The 26,861-nt window shown below is 35.7% G+C and overlaps 1 protein-coding gene across 1 annotated transcript in view; it reads left to right on the top strand.

Moving 5' to 3' along the window:
* The window catches only part of LOC117996897 (nose resistant to fluoxetine protein 6-like), a 65,949-nt gene continuing 39,088 nt past the window's right edge, over nt 1–26,861 (top strand). The window contains exons 1-2 of the mRNA XM_034985036.2: nt 1–160; nt 22,481–22,809. Of these exons, the coding sequence (XP_034840927.1) occupies nt 22,575–22,809 (235 nt within the window). The 5' untranslated portion in view covers nt 1–160; nt 22,481–22,574. The remainder of the gene's footprint in view (nt 161–22,480; nt 22,810–26,861) is intronic.

A 26,861-nucleotide genomic window follows, 5' to 3' on the forward strand; every position in this document is an offset into this window, starting at 1 on the left:
GCGCCAGCGCATTCAGTGGCCAGTGATCGCTCATTCCGATTCGTTGATTTTCGCGAAACATTTTCTACCTTACCCAGTTCACAAGGAAGTGTTTGTTCGCGTGTTCATCGAAGTATTGCACGTAATTGGACGATCAGTTTAATACTTCTGAATAATCAAGGTAGGTGATATTTTATATAATTAATGAGGTATAGATATAGATAGGTAGTTTGTATACTACTGATATTAATTTGCACTTTGAGTTTGATAACTTGGTAAACCTATTTGAAAGCTACAAAAAATGGTACGTAGGTACTTCTATTACCTATCTGTATCTTAAAGGTAAATGAAAATCAATTGCCGCATGATTATTATCATGTTATCGGCTCGACTGATTTGGCAGATTTTTTTGCAAGGTTTGTATGAAGAATTTTTTTGAAAATCTTCTTTAGTAAATTGCAGTCGTGTGCGGCGGTTCTATTAATATTTTTAGAGATATTGGCATAGGTGCATCAATTCCAGATGGACTTGTTTCTTATTCCTAAACACTGACGGTTTAAAAGTTATTTTATATTTTATTTTTTAAAATAGGTAGGTACATAAACATATCTTCATTTTAAAAATACATTGGAAATATTTATTTGAAATACTACGCCAAAGTAGTTTTGCTTTTCCGTAGCAATCTCTCAAAGAGCCGGTCTTATTAGTAAAGTGAAAAATGTACCTACATGAATTAAACTCTACATGCATACGTTGAAAGATATTTCAACTTGACTGGAAAATATTAGAATTTTCCGTAGAAAATATAGCTTCACAAACTGTTACTTAGTATGAATCTTATGTAGATACGAATTTACCAAAGTACCAACTAAATACCAACTTAACTAAGTAGTCAAAAAAAATATGAGTAGATAGGAAGTGCAGTTGTAGTGCAGGATTTTCAGGATTCGATTTCTACTTGAATCACTTGGCTGATTTTTGTAGCGCATGATGAACTGCATCATAATTAATAATCCATACTAAAATTATAAATGCAAAATGTCTCTGATTTAGGTTTGTTACAATTTCACGGGACAAAAGATAGAGAGAATAAAATAGAATAGAATAGATAGCTTGCATCCCGGAAACTGACACAGGCTGACATTTATCCTGAAAAACAAAAGAGTTCTCACGGAATTTTTAAATATCTAAATCCACGCGCACGAAGTCGGGCATCATCTAGATTATCATAATTAATGAAAAGATCGCAGTAAAGCGGGGCCGATAAACCTAGGTACCAACCAAAAGCTAAAATACTCGTAGCCCTATCAGCTGCTCGTGGTAGTGATGTGTACAGAAATTATAACGACGCGTGTTTCGCGTAGTTAAGTAAAAATTAGGACTAAAAATTTACATAATATATGCATATAAATTATGGAGATGAGCGTGTCTATTAAAATGATAATATCAAGTTACTTAGTTAGCGCAATAATTTGGTCGGTTATACCCATTCTAAAAATACGATGTCACAACTTGCGACTGTAAATTTTTATAGACCATACGCAAGCTTGTTACTTTTTATATAGCCTTGTACGCATGCAGTAACTATATAATACCTAACTTAGATTTCCGCTAAAATAATCACATAAATTTAGTCGTTTCTTCTCCCTGTATTTTCTCACGCTACGTGGGGTCGGCATAACATGTCTTCTTCTTCCACTCGCTTCTGTCATTCGTCAACGCATTATACACTCCTTTTACACGCATATGCTCTTTCACGCAATCCATCCATCTTCTCTTAGGTCTTCCTCTCCTCTTTTTTCCTTCCACGTGTAGGTATATTAATTTAGTCATATAAAACATGTAAATTAAGTAAGTAGGTTAAATAAATGCAATACGATAAAATACCGAATGATTCCGTAATCACTGTCCCAACTCCAAGTAATCCGTCTTCATTGATATTCATTTTTTGTACTTAATATTCTGAATCCAAGGTCATTTCTTTCTTGCGAGAAAGTGAGGCTAAGTGGTGTCTGCAAACATTTCGTAATCAAATGTCCCGCTCAGCTCATTTGCTGCGTAATGGTTACTTACATTACAGCAATATAACGCCGTCACTTAAAATGATCATCTTGTTGCGAAAACCTGCGTTTAAACGGCGCTTTTACATTTGAAAGGCGAACAACCTTAATAAAAGCAATATTGTGTTTCATTAGAACAAGGCTTTGCCGGCACATTTTTTTGTAATAATTAATAGTACATTACAGTCCAGGCCTGAAATAAAGCGATTACTGGCCGAGTGTTAGTGGAAGGCCGAGGCGAAGGACTTCTCAAGTGATTTTGAAAGGATGAGGCGGAAGCCGAGTCCTTTTAAACTAAACGAGGTTGGTAATCGCTGTTTCGACCGAGACTTGTATAGTACTTTTCTCCCATTAACGAAATTAATAGTTAAAATAAAAAATAAGCGTTAAAAATATAAAAAAGTAAAAAAATGAGATACAAAAAGTATCAAAAACCGGCCAAGTGCGAGTCAGACTCGCGCACCGAGGGTTCCGTACTCTAGTATTTTTTAGACATTTTGCACGAAAAATCAAAAAGTATTATAAATAAAAATCTGTTTTTAGAATACACAGGTAAAGCCCTTTCATATGATACCCCACTTGGTATAGTAGTGGTGATAGTACACTTTGAAAGTTGAAAATACTAATTATTTGTTCATGTACACATTTCAATTGTTTTTGGTTATTGTGATCACAAATTCACGGTTTTCGGATCGGACAGACAATAAAATGATCCTATAATGGGTTGCTTTATTCCTTTTGAGGTACGGAACCCTAAAAATAAGAGTAAAAAAACATTTAAAATAAAAACTTTGGAGCTACGCGCGTCTCCATTTATAGAATTTTCAATTTATATAACAGTAAATTGTGTGCTTCCGAACAATAAGATAAGTGCATAATAAAACTGAATAACTATAATTATTGTGAGAGTTATTAGTTTTTACTGTGCTTTTGTAACGAAACTCTCATAAACTTGTATGTTGTTCGTAATCAAATTGCACCTTAACCAGATTGCATCACACGATTATAATATTTAATTACTTCTAGCTTACATCTCGCGTGGGTCACTAGATTATGTTATAAATATATTACAACTAACTGACAAAATCCTGCGGGAACTCCTTGATTTTCCGGGATAAAAATTAGCCTATGCGTTAATCCAGGGTATAATCTATCTCCATTCCAAATTTTATCCAATCCGTTCTGCCGTTTTTGATTGATTGAGTAACAAACATCCAAACATCCACACTTTCACATTTATAATAGTATTAGACTTTATAGTATTAGACTGATTATAATTTTATAAAATAGAAAGGCAAGGCGTTCAAAACAAAAAAAAGTAGCAATAATATTATTATGACGGATGATATCGCGAAAAAATTCTACCAAACGTGTCCTTTGTTGCCCCACTCAAGTTCAAATTAGACGCAAAACGTAAAATGTAATTTGACCTCACCGCTTCCGGCTTCACCCGTCGAAATAGTTTTAGTCAATTAATTTTGTATTTTTTTAATAATTTAAAATCTATAAGACCTGGGCGCGTTTGGAACCCTCGTAGCTTTAGTTTTAAGTACGTATTAATTATCACCACTATATCATCTTACAAATAAAAATTTTGACAATCAGGAAGCGTAAAATTTTACCTATTCTAAATAAATAATTTGAGTTTTGAGTTTGAGTCAGGGGACCGTTCTTACTAATTAAAAAAGCGGTAGACGTTGGTGTCCCAAGGTGCTGGAATGCGACCTTGCAGCTATATATAAAACGAAAAACTGACTGACTGACTGATCTATCAACTCACAGCTCATACTATTGGACGGATCGGGCTGACGTTTGGCATGCAAATAGTTATTATGACGTAGACACCCGCTAAGAAAGGATTTTTAAAGTTTTTTAAAGAGGGTAAAATGGGGATTTAAAATTTGTGTAGTCCACACAGACGGGAATAAGCTAGTCTTTTTTAATATTTAGATGATGATCATGTGTAGTATTTAATTATAGTAACGCGCACTGATATTTCACTAAACATCTGTTCGGCGACCTCTCGCTCCTACACCACTTCTATACTTACCTATTCTAAATTCTGTGGTTTAAGTGTTAGATCGACTCACTGCTCATACTTAATTCGATTCTAAATAAAGGCGCTTGCTGTATTTAAAAAGCGAGCAACAATATCATAACCGAATTAATCAACACCGGAATCGAGGTAAAGATATTGCATCGTCTACATTGCGTAAGTAAAGCGAAACGAACTGGTCCTATTAACTTGCCGCTCCATTTCAGGCGAAATGTTTGTACGAGTAGCTGTTCGTTATGGTTTTAAATACTTGCTCCAGGCTTAAGAAGTATTGGAAAAATATCGAAAAGCGATTCCTATACCAATATTTAGAGCCTCAATAGCTCAACCGGTAAAGGAGTGGACTGAAAACCGAAAGGTCGACGGTTCAAACCCCGCCCGTTGCACTATTGTCGTACCTACTCCTCGCACAAGCCTGACGCTTAGTTGGAGGAATGTTAGTCATTGGCACATGGCTAATATCCTTTAAAAAAAATTGCAATTGTTTTTAGGGTTCCGTACCTCAAAAGGAAAAAAAGAACCCTTATAAAGATCACTCCGTTGTCTGTCTGTCTGTCTGTCCGTCGTGTCGTGAAATAAAACATACAGGGTACTTACCGTTGACCTAGAATAATGAATTTTGGTAGGTAGGTAGGTCTTATAGCACAAGTAAAGGAATACATCCGAAAACCGTGAATTTGTGGTTACATCACAAAAAAAATGTGTTCGTGAACAAATACTTAAGTAATTATTTGTACACGAACACATTTTTTATTATTTTAGTATTTTTAACTTTCAAAGTAAGATTCATCAAGTGGTGTATGAAAGAGCTTCATCTGTACATTCTAAAACCGATTTTTATTTATTTTTATACATAGTAGTTTTTGATTTATCGTGCAAAATGTTGAAAAAATCCGACTGTAATACGGAACTTCGGTGTGCGAGTCTGACTCGCATTTGGCTGGTTTTTTATTGTGCTATTGAGCATTATAGAATGTATAGTATAGTATTCAGCTTTAGATTTCACTCGATGACTTTGTTACTCAGCTTTGAATCCATTTGAACAGCCTTATGCCTACCTCAGTTAACCTGAGGTAGGTAAAAGGTAGACTTTGAACTACGCGACTGCGAAACGCGATGCTTCAGTAGATCGTGCGAAACTGAAATTGAGTTCCCAATCAGTTGATATTTATGGCTAAGAATCGCACAAGACGATTGCTCACTTCAAAAGCTTTCTATACATATACAAAGCAGTGCGCAAGAAGTGACGCGTGACATTATTGCCCGGCACGGTCGCTTATCACAAAGTCTACCTTCAGGCTGTTTAAATGCTTAGGATATCGGCTCGACCAGCGCACTAAAGTGAATGTTCTTATAGAACAATTCATGCGTATGACTTGTGCGCATAAATTGCACAAACGCTCACATTCTACTTCAAACCTATTATATTTCAAACACGAACAGCTCCCTACTACGCTCGCGAATTGACGTGATCATAATATTATGTAGGCTTCCGAAACTAAATAAAGCCCGACGAGTTTAGGTTGAGTTTTCGCGGATTTAGCTGCTTTCTCCAACCTTCAGTAAATACAAAGCTTAGGTAAATCTTTCCTTTAGCATCTTCTCGTTATACAGTACTTTTTACGAAGTACTGTATAACGAGAAGTTCGGCACGACGCCGTATGAAAAAAGACCAAAGATATGAATCTATATATTATATTCTGCCATACAACTGCCAGCTGATCACACAAAAGCTGATTTTATATATTATAACCCTTTGGCTGTGGGGCCTAAAAGGCCAAAATTGATTTTCTTTGAATACAAACGACTGACTAAGTTGAACTTTCACCATTTGTTATATGTCACGGCTTCTTACATCACTATGTCACTAGAGGTGACAGGTATACCTACATACTAGCTGACACGCACTGCTGTGATTCACATTTGGATTTCGCACTGGAGGCCTAAATATTAAGAGGACGCTTTTGAACTCATGTCATTCATCATGTAGAGTTCACCAAAGCAGTGTTCTTATCTGTATTAGAAGTAGAAGTAAGTAATTTCGAAATTTAAAATGGCCAAATTCTAAAAAACATTAATTATTTTCTTGTCAGTAGTAGGTAAATTATTAATAAAGTGGGTAAAAAAAAAAATTCGCTAATTTTTTTTATAATAGATATTCTTTGAAGTATTAGTAGTAAGTATTAAAAAAATTAAAGAATCGACTGTTAGGTGGTACGAAGTTCGCCAGGACAGCTAGCTCCGACCGTTTGATGCACTGATGATAATATGATTATTACAAATTTTAAAATTGTTATTGGCTAAACTAAAGATCTCAAAAATCCTAAGTAGGTAATAATTTGGCAATAATGAGGCTTGAGCCCGTCATTGTATGAAGTTGTTAATTGATTAAAGTACTAAAGTATAGTACTAAGCAGCTAATAGAAAATTGTTATCATAGATCTAGCTTATGCTCGCGACTTAGTCTGCGTGGACTATACAAATTTCAAACCTCTGTTTTACCTCTTTAGGGATTGAATTTTAAAAAATCCTTTTTTAGTACATGTCTACGTCGTAATAGCTATCTATCTGCATGAAAAATTCCACCCCTATCCGTCCAGTAGTTTGAGCCGTGTGTTGGTAGATCAGTCAGTCAGATTTTCCTTTTATATACATATAGTAGATTAAAAAAGAATAATAGAAAATCAAGTTGCTTACAAGGCATATCAATGGATTGTGCTGGTTTAGTAACGTTGATTTAAAAGTGATAACAGGATGTATGGCAGCGGTAGGTACAGATTGTAGGAATCCAAATTTGGCCTCTTCCGTGCTAACATTCTAACGAGGGATTCGGTACAGTAACTCCCCCTGCGTGATACATAAGACGTATTCTTACCAACCCTTTTTATTTAATTGGCGCCGATTCTGTTGTTTTTCTCTAAAAGATTATCTGCATCCCTTTCTTTTTAATATTGCTAAAAAAGGACAGAGCATGAATTTTACATTTAATGACTCTTAATTTTAGTACGCGCTACAAAAACAATAGGCTCGCAACTGGCAACTAAAGTCACGCTCACGGACAGCTCTAAATTAAATTGAAAACTGTCAAACTGTGTCTGTCTTTCCATATTACATTAGTAAGAAGAGGATGCGAATACTCCAAAATTTAGATGCGCTCATAAATCAGTACCACTGTGGCTAATTCCGTTGTACACAATCTAAACTAAGCTAAAATGACACGTCTAAATTTATTGCTATCTCTTTCATAATTTTGCTTGCGGAAAAGGATACTTAGAACTAGATTTAGACCTGTTAATTTAGTTTAGTTTAGAGATTGTGTACAAGAGAATTGACCCCAGTGCCTACCTATACTTACTTATATTTCAAAACACGTGTACCCTCCTTATGTACAGCTATCAGATTACAATACGCCGGGAACGCCTCGGGAGTCGTTGTCTCTCGCTTCATTTAACATAACTCCTCTTATTTCCCAACGGCAGGGAATGCTCTCAAATTTTTCAGCATTAAGTTTTGGTCAGACACAACGCGTGTTAGCAGGGGTACGACCAGACGCCACCACAATGTCATCTCATCATGTCGGATGCTTATGTCATCGTACGATACGCTTCTCGTCAATTTAACTCATAAAACTGTCCAAAATTATAAAGAACTGTATATGAAGTGCGATCCCAATGGGTAGTTTCGCATGCAGTTCAAGCGCAAACACATTAAGTAGGTAATGTGTTTTGTTACGTGGCCGTGACGTAACAGAATACGGTATACGGTGGCAATGTGAACCTCTAGTCTACAGCCATTATGTGACGATAAAGTGGTTATAGCCTACAGCCTCCTGTTCGGGAGGTTGGAGGTTCGATCGCGGGCCCGGGCACGCATCTCTAAATTTCGGAGTTAGGCGTGTGTTTTAAGCAAATAAATATTACTTGCTTTAACGGCGATGGAAAACATCGTGAGAATTTGCCTACGAGTTATCCATAATGTTCTCAAAGGTGTGTGAACTTTGAAAATTCGCACTTGGCCAACGTGGTGGACATTGGCCAAACCCTTCTCATTCTGAGAGGAGACCCGTGCTTAGTAGTGAGCCGGTGGCGATGGGTTGATCATGATGATGAGTATGTGATGAACGCAATTGGCTAACATTCTTCCGCTATATTGGTCAAAATCCACAGTCGCAACAAGAATATTATTTTCGCAATCAACTTGCTGGCGCGCTAATGCCTTGAGGCATTGATTTCTCGAGGCGATTGGTTGCAGTTTTCTTTGGGTTTTTAAAAGAACCGATACTTGCTGTATCTGCTGTACTTTAATTTCTGCTGAAGCGCGTTATGTTTGCCCAGGCCTTAAAAGCTCGTCAGGTGATAGTGTCTAACACTGATTAGATTTTTTTATTTAGGTAGGTACCTAGCCTACTGCACCATAAGATACACGGAAGTTAAACTAATTAATCATTTTTATTGCAAACACAACGATATTCAATACGAAATAATTGTATGATTGTAGTTTAAGCGGATTATAGCAAATTAAACTTTTGGTTCATTGTAAATTGTATTATTTGTACTATTTACCAATTACTGGATGATCCTTAATCATCATCATCATCATCATTACCATCATCAAACGATATACGTTTGACATATGTTGTCAAACGTATATCGTTTGCTGGACATAGGTTTCTTGTAAGAACTTCCACAAATCCACACGCCAAGGTCTTGCGCCGTACCGTCTGAATCCAGTGGCTCCCTAGGACTTACAATGAAACAAAAGCTTAATTTGCTGTAATCCGCTGAAACAGGTCGAATCTGTATGATTTAATCACACAAATCCTAAAACACACTCTACGCAGGTTTCGCGAGTGTGTTTTAGGATTTGTGTGTTTAAATCATACAGATTCGACCTGTTTCAGCGGATTACAGCAAATTAAGCTTTTGGTTCATTGTACATCATGGACTTCCGCAAAGTAACACCTGCTTCTATACAACATCCCTACGACTTGTTTGATGACGTCAAATAGACGACGATGATGAAAATAGAATAAAAATAAAAATATTTGTTATTCAATTAAGCTTTTACAAGTATTTTTGAGTCGTCAAATGCATCTACCACTGGTTCCGAATATAGGTACCTTCATAATTCTAGCCCCCTTGGGATCCTAACGCTTATCAAATATTATATATTCAGTTCATGTCTTAACTCTACAAACCCGTAGCCAATAAGGAGTAATTATCAATTTGAAATTGATAATTAAGTAACTTAATTTAATTATATTAAACCTGAGTGGAAGTTAGGCGGCAGAGGCTCCTTATAAAAGCTGTCAAAACTGACTAGAGCGGAGACGAAGATAGTACCTACCTACCTTAGCGTTTAAATTATCATTATAGTTTAATCTATACTAAAGTACCTACTCCTTTTCTATATATATTTATATATATAGCTACAATAATAAAACGGCCGCGGCAGCTGTAACTTTTTTCATAAAATTTAGATTAGGCAAAACTTTACATACTTTTATTACCCTCATCCATTTGTATTTTTGTACGGGCGGACGGGTTGGAATGGTCCTTTGAAAAAATACCGAAAGATAGGTATTACATATAATATATTCTGCAGAACTCAAACGCTGGTTTTAATAAAATTTTACTCTATGGATCGCCATTTTCAAATGTGAATTTTTTACTTGTTACTTAGTTCATTTTTTGGCAGGGGAGTAATTATTGTGTTTTTATTATTTTTAATAATTAATTATGACTTGTTTGTGTCGATTCAAAGCGCCTCACCGAGTGTACCGGGAATTAAAATTTTACACTTGGCGTCAAATGGTTCCCGTGCTGATACTATGTTGACAGACGTCTCATCAGTATCATTTACTTCCAAGTACGCTCATATGACGCTCACTGCTGCTAATAAGTTACTTCAAAAACAAGTCGGCAATCGCAAATCCAGCGTACTTGTGTAACTATAGGTCAGTGGGCCAATGGGCACAGCGGGCTTACTACTTGTGTGGCTACCGCGCAAGATGCGTTACTTTTCATTGAAAATCGTGCCCAAAAGTCAATAGCTTGTACGCCTAAATTTTCATAGAGTTCCTAGCAGAAGGTATTTATTATAATCAAAAGTATATGATTCCAAGCATTCATGAAAAATTCATTTATCACAAACAGATTTGCGTTTCAGTCCACCTTGTTATATCTTTGGTGTTGAGGTCACTGTAATTTGAACGCTTTTAAAAATATGCATATTTCCAGTCATCAAAAGTTAAACGTTTTCTATAGAAGTAAAAATAGAATACTTTCAAAGAAGGAAAGAAGGTTTTATTTTAAAAGCGTTCTTTAGAATTCTAGACTCTGAAAACATGGCGCTATGAAAATTGGTTTCAAGTTAACTCTGCAATAGGTACCTATTAATACTAATATTTTAATAAAACTTTACACTGTGTTGTAATTTTTCGTAAATAGAAAGGTATAAAATAAACCACAGTCTTTTGAAATAGGCTTGCATGTCGATATATCCGGCGTTCTTGAAATGTGTGTGAATTTCGGCCCGTTGCGCACATTATGTAACAACATTCTGAATAAAACCGAAATGGGAAAACCGAGTAAAAAAATCAAATGAGAATAACTTTACCATTTATGATAATACATTAAATGCAATGCTCTGGTGTTACGAGTTGGTTTCTAGTAGGGTTACCTACCGCGATTGTTGATGTTTTCATCGTATCAAAACATTTTCTGTGCACGTGTACCTATAGCGTTTTGATTTGTTTTTAGGTTCTCTGAAAATTATATCTAACTAGGTGATGCCCGCGACTTCATCTGCGTGGATTTAGGTTTTTAAAATCCCGTGGGAACTCTTTGATTTTCCAGGATCAAAAGTACCTCATGTCCTTCCCCAGGATGTAAGCTAACTCTGTATCAAATTTCTGCTGTTGCTGTTGGGCCATGAAAAGCTAGCAGACAGACAGACACACTTTCGGTTTTATATTATTGGTATGGGTGGTAGAGTATTCAAACAGGCGGAAAAACTTTTGGCGTACCTCCTTTTGGAGTACCTAAATAGGGACAAAGTGACATATTATAAAGGAAATAAGAGTAATAGACATACCAGTAATTATGACGTTACGGAAATGTTAGTCATTCGACAGTTGGACTAACTAACTTATTGTCGTGATAACTATGCATTTATTTTTTCATACCCACCTGGCCCATTCTGGCGTGGCTCGTGTGCTAAAATTCTTTGTTAGAGTCTACAAAGAATTTTAGCACACGATGGTCTACGTTCTACAGAATACCTATATAGATAACTAGATGATGCCCGCGACTTCGTCCGCGTGGATTCAGGTTTTTAAAAAATCCTGTGGGAACTCTTTATTTTCAGGGATAAAAAGTAGCTTATTATGTCCTTCCCCGCGGGCTGTAAGCTAACTCTGTACCAAATTTCATTAAAATCAGTTAAACAAGTTTGACTTAAATAGGTATAATGAATGAACTGCGGGCGACAACCCTACATTCGAGGTGCCAGCCCAGTGCTGTGGCGACGGTACTTTTCACAATTTATTCATTTCGCAATTTCCAAGGATGACTAGGTAGTAAAGAGAAAGATATTCAGTTTCTGATATCGTATAAAGACTGTAATTAACAGCCATTTATATCTATTTAACCATGCAAATTGATTTCTTCCAAAAACCTTAATAATTTCGACCTTGTACTACCCCATTATTATAATATGGCTATCAGTTATCACGAAATAATAATTTTCATATTATCTGAGCATTCGTAGCTGATGGCCGCAACTTCGTTCGCGTAGATCTAGTTTTATAATCCAGTTGTTATTCTAAGTTTATAATTTTCCGGGACAAAGAATAGTCTATGTCATTCTTCAGATCTTTAACTAGTAACCAAGTAGTTTAACCATACTCAAAATCACGTCGATCGGTTCCTCCGTAACAACGTGGTTGAAGAACAAACCAACACACTTTCGCATTTATAGTAATATGGGTAGTGATGAATTTAATATAATATCTACTTAGATTTGACGTGGTTATTGTACTTTCAAATTCAAATGTTACTTACCAAAAAGTAGTAGTAATTATAAGCATTTTTCATAATAATGTAGATACAATATGCACCTATTGTGAAATAAGTAGGCACCTACTGTTCCTATACTGTACCTTTACGTATTTTTATACCTATAATATTGTAAAATGTACAAATACAAATACAAATACAAATTATTTATTTGCTGATTGTAGGTACATTTATAAGTTGTCAATTACAATTTTTGTTTCGAGCTACAATCTACCATACAATGGTGTGCAAATTTGAATAGGTACACAAATAGAATTATTAATAGGAATCCTTACTACAACAATAGGCAACACAACAATTATTTATTAATACAATAGCTCAAATATCTCATTATTAACATATTATTCATTATAATTAATCAATTATTATTATTTTGCATTTTTTAAAAAAAAGTTTAATATTAAGTAAGTCATAAAATTATTATAATCTAATTATATGTAATAAAGTTTCGTCATAAAAAAGGGAAATGCGGAGCATGACATCGGCATTTTCAATATACCTACTTAGATTGGCATACTTAGTACCTATATCTACTAACCATAGTCGGTTTCTTTAGATGTTTTCGTTTTATTACTTTCTGTTTGTATTTTGGTTGACCGAGTTTAGTTAGGGGTCCAATGTTGGTTTTCCTCGTTTGTGGCTGCCAAAAGATATTGATAGGTCGATTTCGATACCAATTTCCGATTGTTGTTTGTTAACTTTCACGGCTCTACCGCAAAATCGCTCTTGACCTATGGCACACATACTTACTTACAATATACAGTTGTACATGTATGATAAAAAACGGCTTCACTCACATATTTCATCGACGCGCGACGTTAGCCCGACTAGTTTCGAATCCCCCCATCCGGGGTCCTTTTTCACAAAGACTCAACCGCAACGCGTGCGCGAACTGAGTCCCTGTGAAAAAGGACCCCGGATGGGTTTGAAACTAGTCGGGCTAACGTCAACGAAATACGTGAGTAAAGCCGTTTTATCAAATTCTATTATAGTGGTTATTGTAATATAGTTTAACCGTTACACCATTACAATGATCAGAAGTTAGGTGATAATAATCTGAAAATAGAGGAAACGAAAAATCAAAGGACCTCCTCCAGTTACCAACTTTGGTCAACATTGCTTAAGTATGATATAAATAAGCTGTTGCATCACACACTCACATCAATTAGGCTTAATCAGCTAGTTCATCTAGTTGTTTCATAAATAAAACTAACTTCGTGTTTCATCTTAGTGAGATATTTCTGACTATATAAACAAGCTATAATTAAAAAATTGAAAACAGGACTGCCTCGCCATATTGAATTTTTAAAAAAAATATAGCTAGTGTCACTCGGTATGATGTAAGGATTCTAACGATACCCCATACATACATATTATCTGTTCAGGCATTTAGAAATTTTGGTGGCATAAATAAACTCACACACATATAAATAATATGTAGACCTACATGGATCTTGAAAACATTACACTCCTTTTTACACGACTATCCAGAAAAGCAATGTAACTGTACCTTATTAAGAGTATAGGTACCTAAATAAATTATTTATTTAATAAACACTCGTAGATATACCAAAATGCAACCACATGTCATATGAAATTCACAAAGGTATTCGGTATAAGCCCCGCATACGCCTATCAAATGTTCCCGACAAAAGCATCCCTGATGCGACATTAATGCAAATGTTAGGGGTGTTGTGGTACTTGCGGCATCGGTAGCCGTCTGCCGTTCCTATCTATATGAATTATAACTATGTCACACTGCTTGTTTATCTGGACGATGACTGTACGACCACGATAACACGTTTTAGCACATTTTTTTATTTTAAAATACTTATTGTATTAATTGCATTTACATCACAAGATACCATAGCTATCCCTGAAGATTCGGAGAAAGCTTTTCGCTTTGAAACGTACTAATAAAAATCAATTTGCTTTGAAGAGTAAACTGAAACTGTTTCTTTGGTAGACAAAAGTCCTATGGTACCAGTCAAAGATAAGACCTACAAGTAGGTACTACCTACCTTACCTTATCTTACGAGGCCGGGCTCACTTTCCGGGTTACGGGACCCGTGACCTATGGGTCTTAGTAGTAAGTGATACTACGCAATAGCAATATGTAAAACTTCAAAAAATTCAAATAGGCATCAAAAAATTCAACTTTGAATCGAATTTACTATCCCGTTTCTGATTTAATATTTCAAGATGTGAACGTAGCTTAATAGTCACTTAATTTCCATCTAACTTGTAGTATCTTGGCAACACTTTGAACAAATCGTCTACCACTATGAAATATACACTCGCGTCGTGATCGTGTCGTTTAGTCATAAATATTCAACCTCCAGAATTGCGCCCCTATTCTTTCTTGTCCGCTGGTGTTCTCATCGTCACGGCGCGGCATCGTATCGTTGCAGTAGAATGAACAATATTTTATCGTGGTCACTGGTGGCTGCAACAAACCGCAGTGTTGAGCAAAATGTCATCACCGACCAAATAAACAGCATTATTTAACTTGCCATGCTATTTTTTTTTTGCAGATTTGAGATATTGTTCACAGCTTACCTCCTATAATAGTATATTACTAAATAAGAACTAAGAAGGTTATGTGAAAGTAATATATTGTATATTGTAGTAGTTGTCTAGAGTCTAGACCATGGCATGCCAGACTAATTTGTAACGTATTCTGTCAAATGCCTTCGCCATATCTATAAATATAACATCCAAAACTAGGTAATTGTTTTATGTATAGAACTCTATGTAGTTTTTTGACTTAGGAGGCTCATAAGTTGCTGGTCGCGACTAGCAAAGATAGAGAATTATTATGTCACAAACCAACTTTTTAATATTAGGTGTCCGATCAAGTAACAGGTTAGTGTTAGGTTAGTGTTACCTGTATATCAAGTAAGCCTACTCGCTTATTTGTGCAGTTGTGAAATGTTTAACTAGTTATAAACTTGCAGTAGGTACATAATGTAATGATTTGAAGTAATTTCATTGACCCACACTTGAAGTAAATTCCGAAATAAATTTTAATAGGTGCATATCAAAAATTGCAGACCTTGCCATGACGGCCTTAGAGTGGGTAGGTACCTTTAGTCTATTAAAACCACAGTCATATAAATTCTAATTTAAGTAAAAGTACAAAAATTATTCAACTTCACGGTAGGGAGTCAATTATTATTTAACATTTCATGGTTCCGTTTGGTTCTATATTAGTTTCTTGATTGCCATCATTGGAATACGTCCCTGTTGACTTTAGCTAACTAATCCTACCGCAATATTGCGTTGCTAAACCTCCCCAATAACGCTAACTGACGTTCAATTAAGACCGCCATTGTCATGCTAACCAACGCCAAAACTCACAACAAAAGCTAATCAAACTTCTTGTTTGTATTGTGAAAGATTTATAAATAGAAATGGGAATATAAATTATGGCTGACGTAGAGCCAAAACTTGAGCCGTATTTTGAATAAATTTATTTTTTAATTCTCATTTCAACTTTTGTAAGCTAATCTTTAAGTATTAACATGGTGGCTCAAGCTGCCTGAAAACGTCATCGTGCGCTTGTAAAAAAACCGGCCAAGTGCGAGTCAGACTCGCGCACCGAAGGTTCCGTACTACAGTCGTATTTTTTCGACATTTCGCACGATAAATCAAAAACTATTATGCACAAAAATAAATAAAAATCAATTTCAGAATGTACAGGTAAAGCCGTTTCTTATGATGTATTTGTTATAGTAATCTTACTTTGAAAGTTGAAAATACTAATTATTTGTTCATGAACACCTTTTTTTTGCGATGTAACCATAAATTAACAGTTTTCGGACTTTTCCTTTTGAGATACGGAACCCTAAAAATCTGCTTTTAATAGAAATTTACCTACTTACCTACTTGAACTTTCGTTGGAATATTCATTAATCTAAGTCAATGTATAGTAAATTATTGTACTGAGGAGTGCGCTAGAAAAACAACGGGCTGACTGACTGTGTTGCTATAAAGTTCGGTCTTGTATTATAGGACGATCGCGCTGGTCTGCGCTTATAGGAAACGATCTGACGATTCCAAACGCGAAAAATCGTGATCTACAAAGTTTTCTAGCAAAAAAATTATTATTAGCATCAGTATCTTGTTCACGCCAAAGCAGTTTAGTTTAAAACGTATCTGTTTACTCCATATTTCGTATTCCGTGCAGCATGGCATTGCTGAGTCTCACCAACAGTGTTTATTGGTGTTCGATTAAGACCGCCATTGTCATACTAATGAACGCCGGCGGAAGAATAAAACCTAATCAAAGTTCTCGGATCTCGTCTGTTACGTGAACGAGTTGTAGATAGGATCAGAAAATATTTAAGGGCAAAATGTACAAACATTAATTATGAATTAGGACAAAGATGTATGATCATTTTGTAAGTACTACACTTTTGACTTAGTTTTGCCATTCCGTTGTTATTTTTTATGTTTAACTAGCTTATGCTCGCTACTTCGTCCGCGTGGACTACACAAATTTCAAACCCTTATTTCACCCCCTTAGGGGTTAAACTTTCAAAAATCCTTTCTTAGTGGATGTCTACATCATAATAGCTATCTCCATGGCAAATTTTAGCCAGATCCGTCCAGTAGTTTGAGCTGTGCGTTGATAGATCAGTCAGTCAGCTTTTTCTTTTATAAAAGTACTAGCATATGCTTTCGACTTCGTCCGCGTGGACTACACAAATTTCAAACTCTTATTTTACCCCCTTAGGTTTTAAATTTTCAAAAATACTTTCTTAGTGGATGTCTACATCATAATAATAGCTATCTCCATGCCATATTTCAGCCAGATCCGTCCAGTAGTTTGAGCTGTGCGTTGATAGATCAGTCAGTCAGCTTTTTCTTTTATACGAGTAGAAGAAAGTTTAGAAGAAGAAAATTTTTCTGGCTGTCGCTGTCGACCATTAAATCTAACAATCCTTTTCACCGATTTTTTTTCATAACACCTAAGTCTGAAGTCATTAACAAATTTCTGTAGGTACGCGCGGATGGATTACAGTCACTAATTAAATTATGTAGGTATAATAAAGGAGGTGCGTGACTGCGTGACACTCTTTGAACACATCCCTCCGCAATTAACACGCTGGGTTGAGGGAAAACGAGAGCAAATACGTCTAACAAGTATTTGGTAAAAATTAAAATACATATGAAATTATACCTAAGTATCTCGCTCTTTTTGTTGTTTGCTTTATATAATACTAGATGATGTCTGCAACTTCGTCCGCGTGGATTTAGGTTTTTAAAAATCCCGTGGGAACTCTTCAATTTTCCGGGATAAAAAGTAGCCTTCCTTCCCCGGCATATAAGCTAACTCTGTACCAAATTTCATCCAAATCGGTTGAACGGTTGGGCCGTGAAAAGCTAGCAGACAGACAGACAGACACACTTTCGCATTTATAATATTAAGTATGGATCTAACAGGGCACGTGACAGTCGCTATTAAAATGTACCTACTAGCTGATGCCAACGACTTTGTCAGCGTGGATTTAAGTTTTTAAAAATTCTGTGGGAACTTTTTTATTTTCCGGTGTAAAATGTAGCCTATATCACTCTCCAGATCTTTAACTATATCCAGTCGCAAAATCACGCCAATCTATTGCTCCGTTACGGCGCAATTTAAGGACAAACAAACAAGGACACTTTTTAAACGCATTTTATTACATGGGTAGTGATGGAGAGATTTGGGGCGCCACGGTAAACCAGAGAGGACCAGGAGAACTATAGATTTGGAAACACGTATCGCCTCCATGTTTGAAAACTCTTTTGACTGCGCCTTTGCCCGTGTGGAAAAAGTAGATATTACTATATCTTACTCTATCGAAAAGTAGACATTACTATATCTTACTCTTATCGATGCAAAAAATCACGTCGATGCGATGTTTCGTGTATGTATAGCAAACCAACTTTTAAAATGAGTTTTATATTAATTACTCATCGAGAAAATTGCAGCACTTAATTTAAATCATTGTTAATACATAATAGCTATATCTAAGTAGGTTAGTAGGTATGTAAGTGCCTATCGTATGTATGAAAGAAACGATGTCGATCTAGTTTTAAACCGTAATTATTGTATAAAAACGGTTTTGAGGCCACGGTAGATATTAAAATTAATGGAAACTTCCAAGCTCTAAGGCGAGTAAGTTTCTTATTACGGCATAGTTAGACGATGTTTTTATGTTTTAACTGTGCTCTATAAAGAATAATGGATTGTCTTATACTTATCCTCTTATAAAAAGTAAAATAAGTACTTCTAAAAATGCGTAGGCAAAATCATAGCTAGTAATTGAGAAGAAAGGCATCAAAAATTACAAAGTCTGAATTTTTGCGAAACGGAAACGACACTAGAAAATGCGATTTTTTAAATGTAGAAAATATTAAAAAATTGTGAATTTGAAAAACATGTATCTCCAATAAACTTTAATTTCACAATAAATTTTCATTTCTTAAGTAGGTATGTAATTCGTTTTGGTCTAATTATTACAAACTTTATAATATCATCACACAAACTATTTAAAAGCAAAAGATGGTTTGTAGAAATAAGACTCATAGGGGTGCAGCAGCTGCAAACGTAAAAGTTCCGCTGATGAGTTTCTTGTTCTTTTTGATTAAAAGCTAAGAAAAGCGAACCTATTAACTGGGCTATCTTTCTATAGCATATTTTTAGGGTTCCGTAGCCGAATGGCAAAAAACGGAACCCTTATAGATTCGTCATGTCTGTCTGTCTATCCCCCCCCCCCCCCCCCCTCCTGTAACTTCTAAAATAAGAGAATGATAAAACTAATAAAAATATATGATGTACATTACCATGCAAACTTCCACCGAAAATTGGTTTGAACGAAATCTAGTAAGTAGTTTTTGATTTATCGTGCAAAATGTCGATAAAATACGATTGTACTACGGAACCCTCAGTGCGCGAGTCTGATTCGCACTTGGCCGGTTTTTTAATTAGTTTAGCGCGTGACTGCAATATCGTATAAGCACTAAAGTGAAATTGGTGTATCCGAGGCATCTGCAAATAAAAAGATAAAGCAGCAGGAAAAAATCGCTACTCATATTATAAAGTTTTTTGGTTTATTGGTTTGTCCTTCAATCACGTCGCAACGGAGCAACGGATCGTAGTTTTTTGCAACCTAAATCCACGCTAACGAAGTCGGAGGCTTTTCCTGGTAATTTAGAATGAAATTATTATATTATCCCACACTAAAATGAAAAATGTTTCAACTCAAAATGTGGTAACTACCTCTTATGAGGTAGTTATCACATAAGAGCTATAGCTAGAGGTATAACTCGGTATGGAGACCAGACCCAACTCTTCGACTGCCCTAGGGCCGGCAAATTGCCATTGTACATTTTTAATTATTATCATCAGAGGTCAGCTTGCCACAAGTTTTATAATTTTCTTTTGTTCGCTCTCTTTTATTACTTTTTAGGGTTCCGTCCGTAAACGAAAAAGGAACCTTTACAGGACCACTTGTCTGTCTGTCTGTCTGTCTGTCGTGTCTCTCAAGAAACCTATAGGGTACTTAATGTTGACCTAGAATCATGAAATTTGGCAGGAAGGTAGGGTCTTATAGCTCACATAAGGGGAAAAATCGAAAATCGTAAATTTTTGGTTACTTCACAAAAAAATTAAAATGTGTTCATGAAAACTAATTTGTATTTTCAAATTTCAAAGTAAGATTGGTATACCAAATGGGGTATCGTATGAAAGGGCTTTATCCTTACATTCTAAATAGATTTTTATGCATAATAGTTTTTGACTTATCGTGTAAAATGTTGCAAAAATAGGACTATAGTACGGAATCCTCGGTGCGCAAATCTGATTCGCACTTGGCCAATTTTTTTCAAAGGAAATATGCACAATCTTTGTTCACAAAAGAAACATGTTATCGAGTTCATCTTATGTTTCTTTTATAACGCTGTAATTATAAGAAATAGGCTTTACGTACAAAGAGGACAATAATATCGGGGTATTTTTTTTATTCCTAGTGATAAATAATACGTAAGTACCTATACCTACTATTCACGAACAAGAAAGCAAGATAGTGGAATTTAAGCTTCAAGCTACCCGTGCGAAGCTAGGGCGGGTCGCTAAGTGTTATTTAAAAAACAATCAACTGTAATGCAACTGTTTGTGTCTGCAAAACTTGAAAAATAGTCTATGGATTGATTTGAATTTTTTACAGAATTAGTTCGTATTTAGATATAAGAGTGTCTCTATAGATATACTTTTTACCATGAATTTCCACGGAAACGGGAATTATTTACTTCCCTAATAATGATGAATAATTAGTATCAGACAGCCATTGCGAAGCGTGGCCGGGTTTAGGCAGTTTTTTTAATATGCATGAATATTACTCGTGCGAACAACTTTCCTATAAAATTATATCCGCGCTAATTATTATGTAACTAATTTTAATAATACATTTACATTACACACAGTATGTAATGACTAGTGTAAGCATTGCCAAACGTCAACGCGTGTGATTTCTCTCAGAATTAGGTTTATTGACAGCCGCCGTTATGTGATATTATGTTAATCTGTTAATCATATTATACCACTGACCTCTACTAATTCACGCTGGACTTGCGATTGCCGGCATGTTTTTGAAACAACTTAATTTTGGCCAGTTTGGCGCTGATAGCAGCAGTGCGCGTCATGTGAGCGTACTCGGAACTTGTGATAGTGAGGTTAGTGATCTTGATTCTTGCCACACACCACACACCCACAGAAATCCTAATTTGTTATTAGGATTTCTGGTACACCTCTTCCAGCGTACCTACCTGTATATGCCCATTACCGTGTATTACACATACTACAACAATATAATGCGTTATGTAAACGGTTCAAACAAATGCTTTTCTCTAAGACCGGTTTAGCAGTAGTTTCAAGTGCAATTTAGGTTACTTAATATTACTCGCGACCGCTAGACACGTAGACGGCAGCAAGACCCACGAGATGCGCATTTTCAGGAGGATAAAGTGTTTCAAACGATAATAAAATATACTTGGAAATTGGATTTTTAGTTCTTAAGTACTTTTAGGTTTAGGTTTATAATTTTTCCAACTCTCAAAATTTTGTATGTCCGGTTTCATTTCAATAATAATCGAAGTTAAAAAGTCTTTTCAAACATTTTTTTCACATAAAGATCTATGTATGGTCCGCGACAGGTTGAGATGCCAATCGGGGTATGGGGCTCGTCATCCGTGCTTGCCGGCACCGGGTTATCGCGGGGGCTGTGCGGGTGTGCGGGGCGTTACCTGTCGTGTACTTATACCACACGAGTGTCTACTCTGTGCTTATACTTAGTTTGTATAGGAGTCATGATTGAAGATTTCTTCAATCATAACTCTAATTTCTTTTATTTCCACTGTCGAAGTGTTGTGGGTTGTAAATTGAAAATTCTTGTCGTATATTTGCTGAAAGATGAAGCGTAATAAAGTAACATTTTGTACTACGAACTGGCAACGTCTGCTAGTAGGTAGGTAGAGTAGGTAGAGCTTAGGTAGAGTCATTTATTTTGTTTAGAAATGTGAAAAAAGGTTTTCTTTGGAGTTTGGATGATTTCGTTACTGTTTCTGTCAAACGGGCTGTTGCTTGTAAAACCGAAGTTTTAGTAGTAGGTACTTATTGTGACTGAACTAACGGAGTCCCTAAGAAACTACCCTATAGTTAGGGTCTCTATTATAACTTTACTGGGTATTCACAAAAAATAATAATTTCAAGACTGAAAATAGCTTATCCTGAAACTGAAAATAGAGAATGCGACCTAAGTATATTTTTTGGTAACTTTGTTGGAATTTGGAATCCCCAGTGAAAATGAAAATGAAAATGAAAATCTTTTTTATTCGTATAAACTTTTACAAGTGCTTACGAATAGTCGGATGCATCTACCACTGGTTCGGAATGCCTTTCGGAATGCCAGTACACAAGTTCTACTCCAAATTACACAAAAGTCTAGGAGTATTTATGACAATGTATTTCATTATTTTGTATTCTTTTATTTGTATTTATTTCATAATAAGGTACCTAACTTAAAACAACTAGAGAGATTTTTTCCAGCAGTCCTAAAATGTCGGAAAATTAAATTTTGATAATGCTGACTAGGTACTTAGGTTACTTTTTAGAAATGCTATTTATAGCTAAATAATATTGATTAATTTGTATTTGAACGTATAAGTAAATATTTCACAATCACAGCTAATATATTTGAATTACTTCAGGTAATAAACAACTTTAGCAAACACACACTTAAAAAGCGTTTCCATTTTTGTTTCAGATATTGCGATGCGTGTGAAATCGTAACAGCCTTCACGGATTGATAGCTTATTGGAACGAATTGGCGATGTGTTAATAATTAAGAAACCCGTACGATGTATAAAACAAACATGTTCGTAGTGACATTATTTGTGTTGGTGTGTGTCGTAAGTGGGAAAGTGAACAACACCGGTGTGACAGGCTCTCGGATGGCGTGGATGAAAGGCCTCCTGGACCACCACGACTGGATGGATATTCTGAATGGGAATCATACAGTGCCTCAGGAGTGCGAGGCCGATTTGAGGCAGTACATTACTGCTTTGAACGACGGGGCGCTGTGGGCTTCTAAAAGTAAGTAATAGGTTATATATTTTTCATCATCGTCATCATCACCTCAACCCATTATCGGCCCACTCTGACTCAGAATACATAACTCTACAGGAGTCTCTACAGTACAGGAGTCCGGGCAAGGATCTCCTCTCAGAATATTATGCCATGTTATGCTCTAAGCCCTTCTCATTCTGAGAGGAGATCTGAGCGTGGCACGCTGTCTTGATTGGTAGACTTCCAGTCCTCACACACATCTGAGAAAGTTATGGAGAACTCTTAGGCATACCTACAGGTTTCCTCGCGATGTCGTCCTTCAGCGAAAGCAAGTGATATTTAATTGTTTAAAAGACACAAAAAGTTAGGGGTGCGTGCTCGGGATCGAACCCCGGACCTCCCGAATAGTTGGCCGCCGCTTTTTTTAGTAAAAAATCTGTGACTAAGTACCATCTAAGTATTTTGCGCGCAGCACCTGAAAATCACAAGTCATATTAACAAAACTTCACAGCTCGTTAGCACATAGGTATTCAGACTCATAGATTACACACTGCACCAAGTCACTATAATAAAATCGGCCCATTAGAACCTGAAATACAGTCTGACTCCATGCAGGCGAGTCCAAATGCAGAAGCTTGTTCTAAATGTAAATAGAACTTCTATTTGCCTGTATTGTTGTCTAATAATACCTTATGTATCTATCTAATAATACATAAGCTATTAATATGTATTTTAAATCACTCACGAGTATTTATTTGTAAATAACTAGGTTAAGGATTTCTAGTAAACTTAAGCTTTAATTATTGCTTGTTTACGTCTTTAGATAGCCTAGATAACTTTGCTCCTAGTACTAAGTAGGTTTATGAGTAGGTATTGCAAAATACTTAAATAGAATAAAATACACAAGTGTACCTACTTAAAGTAGTTTTGTCTACGCTAAGTGTATGCGTCTTTAATTATATGAATGGTGATAAGTATTATGTACAAGTAGGTACCTAAATGTTAAACGGTGGTAACTGGTAACAAGCGACAACAATCTCCATATAGGAATGTCACTATATTTTTACCCGACTACGGCAAAGCCAAAAGGAGAGGTTATGGTTTTGGCAGTCTAATGTATGTATGTATGTATGCATGTATGTTTGTATCTATGTGTGTTCCACTGAAGCGGCTAAAGTACTGGGCCGATTTTGATGAATGAGGTGTCACTTGATTCTTTGTTATGGTCCGGGTGACTTGGCTACATTTTATAAGAACAAAATCGATCTGACGGATGTTACATCCAAAAAGTGGCAGTCTTTAATAATTTTTTTTGGTATTGTATCGAAAGGGACGTCAGATGAAAGAGGAAAAAATACTGAGTTCATAAATATAAATATAGTATAATAATAAAATATACCAAGCGACAGAAACTCAATTTTTTAATAATATTTTAGCGTTTATTAAGTTGACCGTAGTCGGGTTTTAGTTTTCAACTTTATGAATTTACCCACTTATGGTATACGGTATTAGAAATATCTAGAAGTCTATCTATCATTACTTAAGTCTTCTTAGTATATATTATAAGTCGACATACGATCTATTCAATATCAAATTTCGGGTCGAACCGATTTAGACTGTTACAGCTAGGTTACAGCAATGATACGGTTAGGTATCTAGATATAATATTCTAATTTATATGAGTAAGTAGACCGCGTCTTCGCCGATGTTTCTATACAATATACATTGACCTATTCTGGGTGAAGCCGTAATTCTATTATTAAAGCTTTACGAAAAATATGTATTTTCACGGTAACGTAGCCCTGCTGGAACGTAGGTGCGATTATATAACACTCTTGAGACCTGTACAACCGGATCCAAGTTAGATTGCGTTCTAAGCCTATACCGCAGAGCTTTAAAAAAGGTATGTAATAGAAATGGTATCTTGTGGTCTTTAATAAAAATGACCACGTGTCACCGATTTTATGCAGCGCACTAGGGTTCCATACGATGATTATATAAAATACGCACAATATTGAGAGGATCTCATGTAAGTAGGTATCATCAATCTATATTCTTGTAAACTGTTGTTTTTTTTTTCAAATTTTTAGACTGTAGTTTCTGAAATAACGGTAAATTTTCATCTATTATTTCTTAAATAACTTTAAAAAAAATTTGAAACCTTCACAATGAGCCCTTACAATTGATCTGTCATACACAGTTTGCAAAACATTTTCTTAATTTTCTAATTTTTTAATAACATAATTAGCTCTTGCATCCAAACCAAACGATATGCAAATAAGTCGCACCCCTATCCATGCATCCGTGCCCATCGTGGCAGACGGATCTAACGCTTCTATAACACTTCTACATATTTTATTCTGTTTTCTGTGGTCTATCCCAATATGACCCTTTTCTTGTAGCCACTACGTGCTACTACTGTTAATGGTATATAAATATTTTCTGAAATACCATAACATAAAATAAATCATAAAAAATAGCCACGTAAGTCTTCCTTAACTAGATAATGCGCCAAAACCGTAAGTAAGTAGGTAATTCTTTTTATTCTGTGCTCTGGCTTCAAATTTTAATTTTAATTAGGTGCTCAATTATATTGTGAAGATGCATAAAATCCTAAATAGTTTGAACATAGACTGGTTCTATGAGTTTGATGATGATTTTCTTCATGATGTTAAGCAAGTCACATTTTTATTGCAACGCACATATTATTATTAACTTGATTATCTACCCGGGATCGAACTAAATCCTCCTAAATAGAAGGCCGACATCTTAACCTAGACTACCTATAATTTTTTAAAGAATAATGATGATGATGAAGAATGAGCCAGTGATGACTAATATTCCCCTTTCTCTTCAACTAAGCGTTAACTTTATGCTAGGAGTAGGTACGACAATAGTGCAACGGGTGGGGTTTGAACCGGCTAACCATCCGGATTTCTTTTAACCCTTGAGCTATTGAGGCTCTAAGCTGTGTATTTAAACATCTTTATTGTTAACAGAATTACTAAGAGTAAGAATACAGGATACACTTAAAAAAACAAAGGCCGATCTTAGCATCACTTTTACACAACAGTTACTTAGGTACTAGTGGTCTACACAAATTTCAAATCCCTATTTTACCCTCTTAGGGGTTGAATATTAAAAAAATAGCAATCTGCATGCCTTTCAGCCCATCCAATAGTTTGAGTTGTGCGTTGATCAGACAGGCAGTCACCTTTTCCTTTTATATAAGTATTTAGATATTAGGTATAGATTTATTTATTGAGTGACTGAGCGATTAAAATTTTGTTGCAATACTGCTTACGTGAGTCAAGGTCTTGTGCAATGCGGGCAATCACTATAAAAATCGTAACCATAACAAATACAAAACCTAATAAATATTCATCATTATATTTACCTCATTTACACCAACATTTCGAATGTTAGCAGCATTTACACTAGGCGCGGACTAAAAAGCAGCAATGTAGAGTTCGTGACCTCCTTATTAGAATACTAAATTGTAATCCAGTACAATATTGTGCGCAGTGCACGTTATTTAGAGTTTATGTAATCTGTACTTTATATTTACGGTCATAAGATTCTTTATGCAGCGCTTCATGCTAAACGATCGTAAAAAAATTCCTTAGCGCCCTACGAAGGTTTAATGTGAATTAAAACTTTATTAAGAATAATTACGCAATGGAATAGGCTTAAAAGATCATTGACCTCGTTTACTCAGTAATTGCGCATAGTCAGTGCCTCTCCGTGTCCTATTATGTAATCGACAACCAAGTCTCTCGTTAGAAGCGCTGCGCCCGCCGCCGGCCGGCGTGTCTTGTATAGAATGTAGTAGGTACCTATACCTATAATAGTTTTCATCCTCATCTACCTTAGAATTTTATTAATTCCTGTCTATATAATGTGTGTTTTTAGGTGCCGTTGAATCTAGTCAATAGCAGGATGGGTGACCGTATTTAGAGGTCCATATTATTAAGATCTTATACCTTTTCTCGGTTGTACACTACTGTACTGATTCTGAGCACACCTAAATTTCAGAGTGTTCGCAACTTGGGACTCTAACGTCTATCGGTTTTCCGAAC

Source organism: Maniola hyperantus, chromosome 4, assembly GCF_902806685.2.
Source record: "Maniola hyperantus chromosome 4, iAphHyp1.2, whole genome shotgun sequence".
Lineage (NCBI taxonomy): Eukaryota > Metazoa > Arthropoda > Insecta > Lepidoptera > Nymphalidae > Maniola > Maniola hyperantus.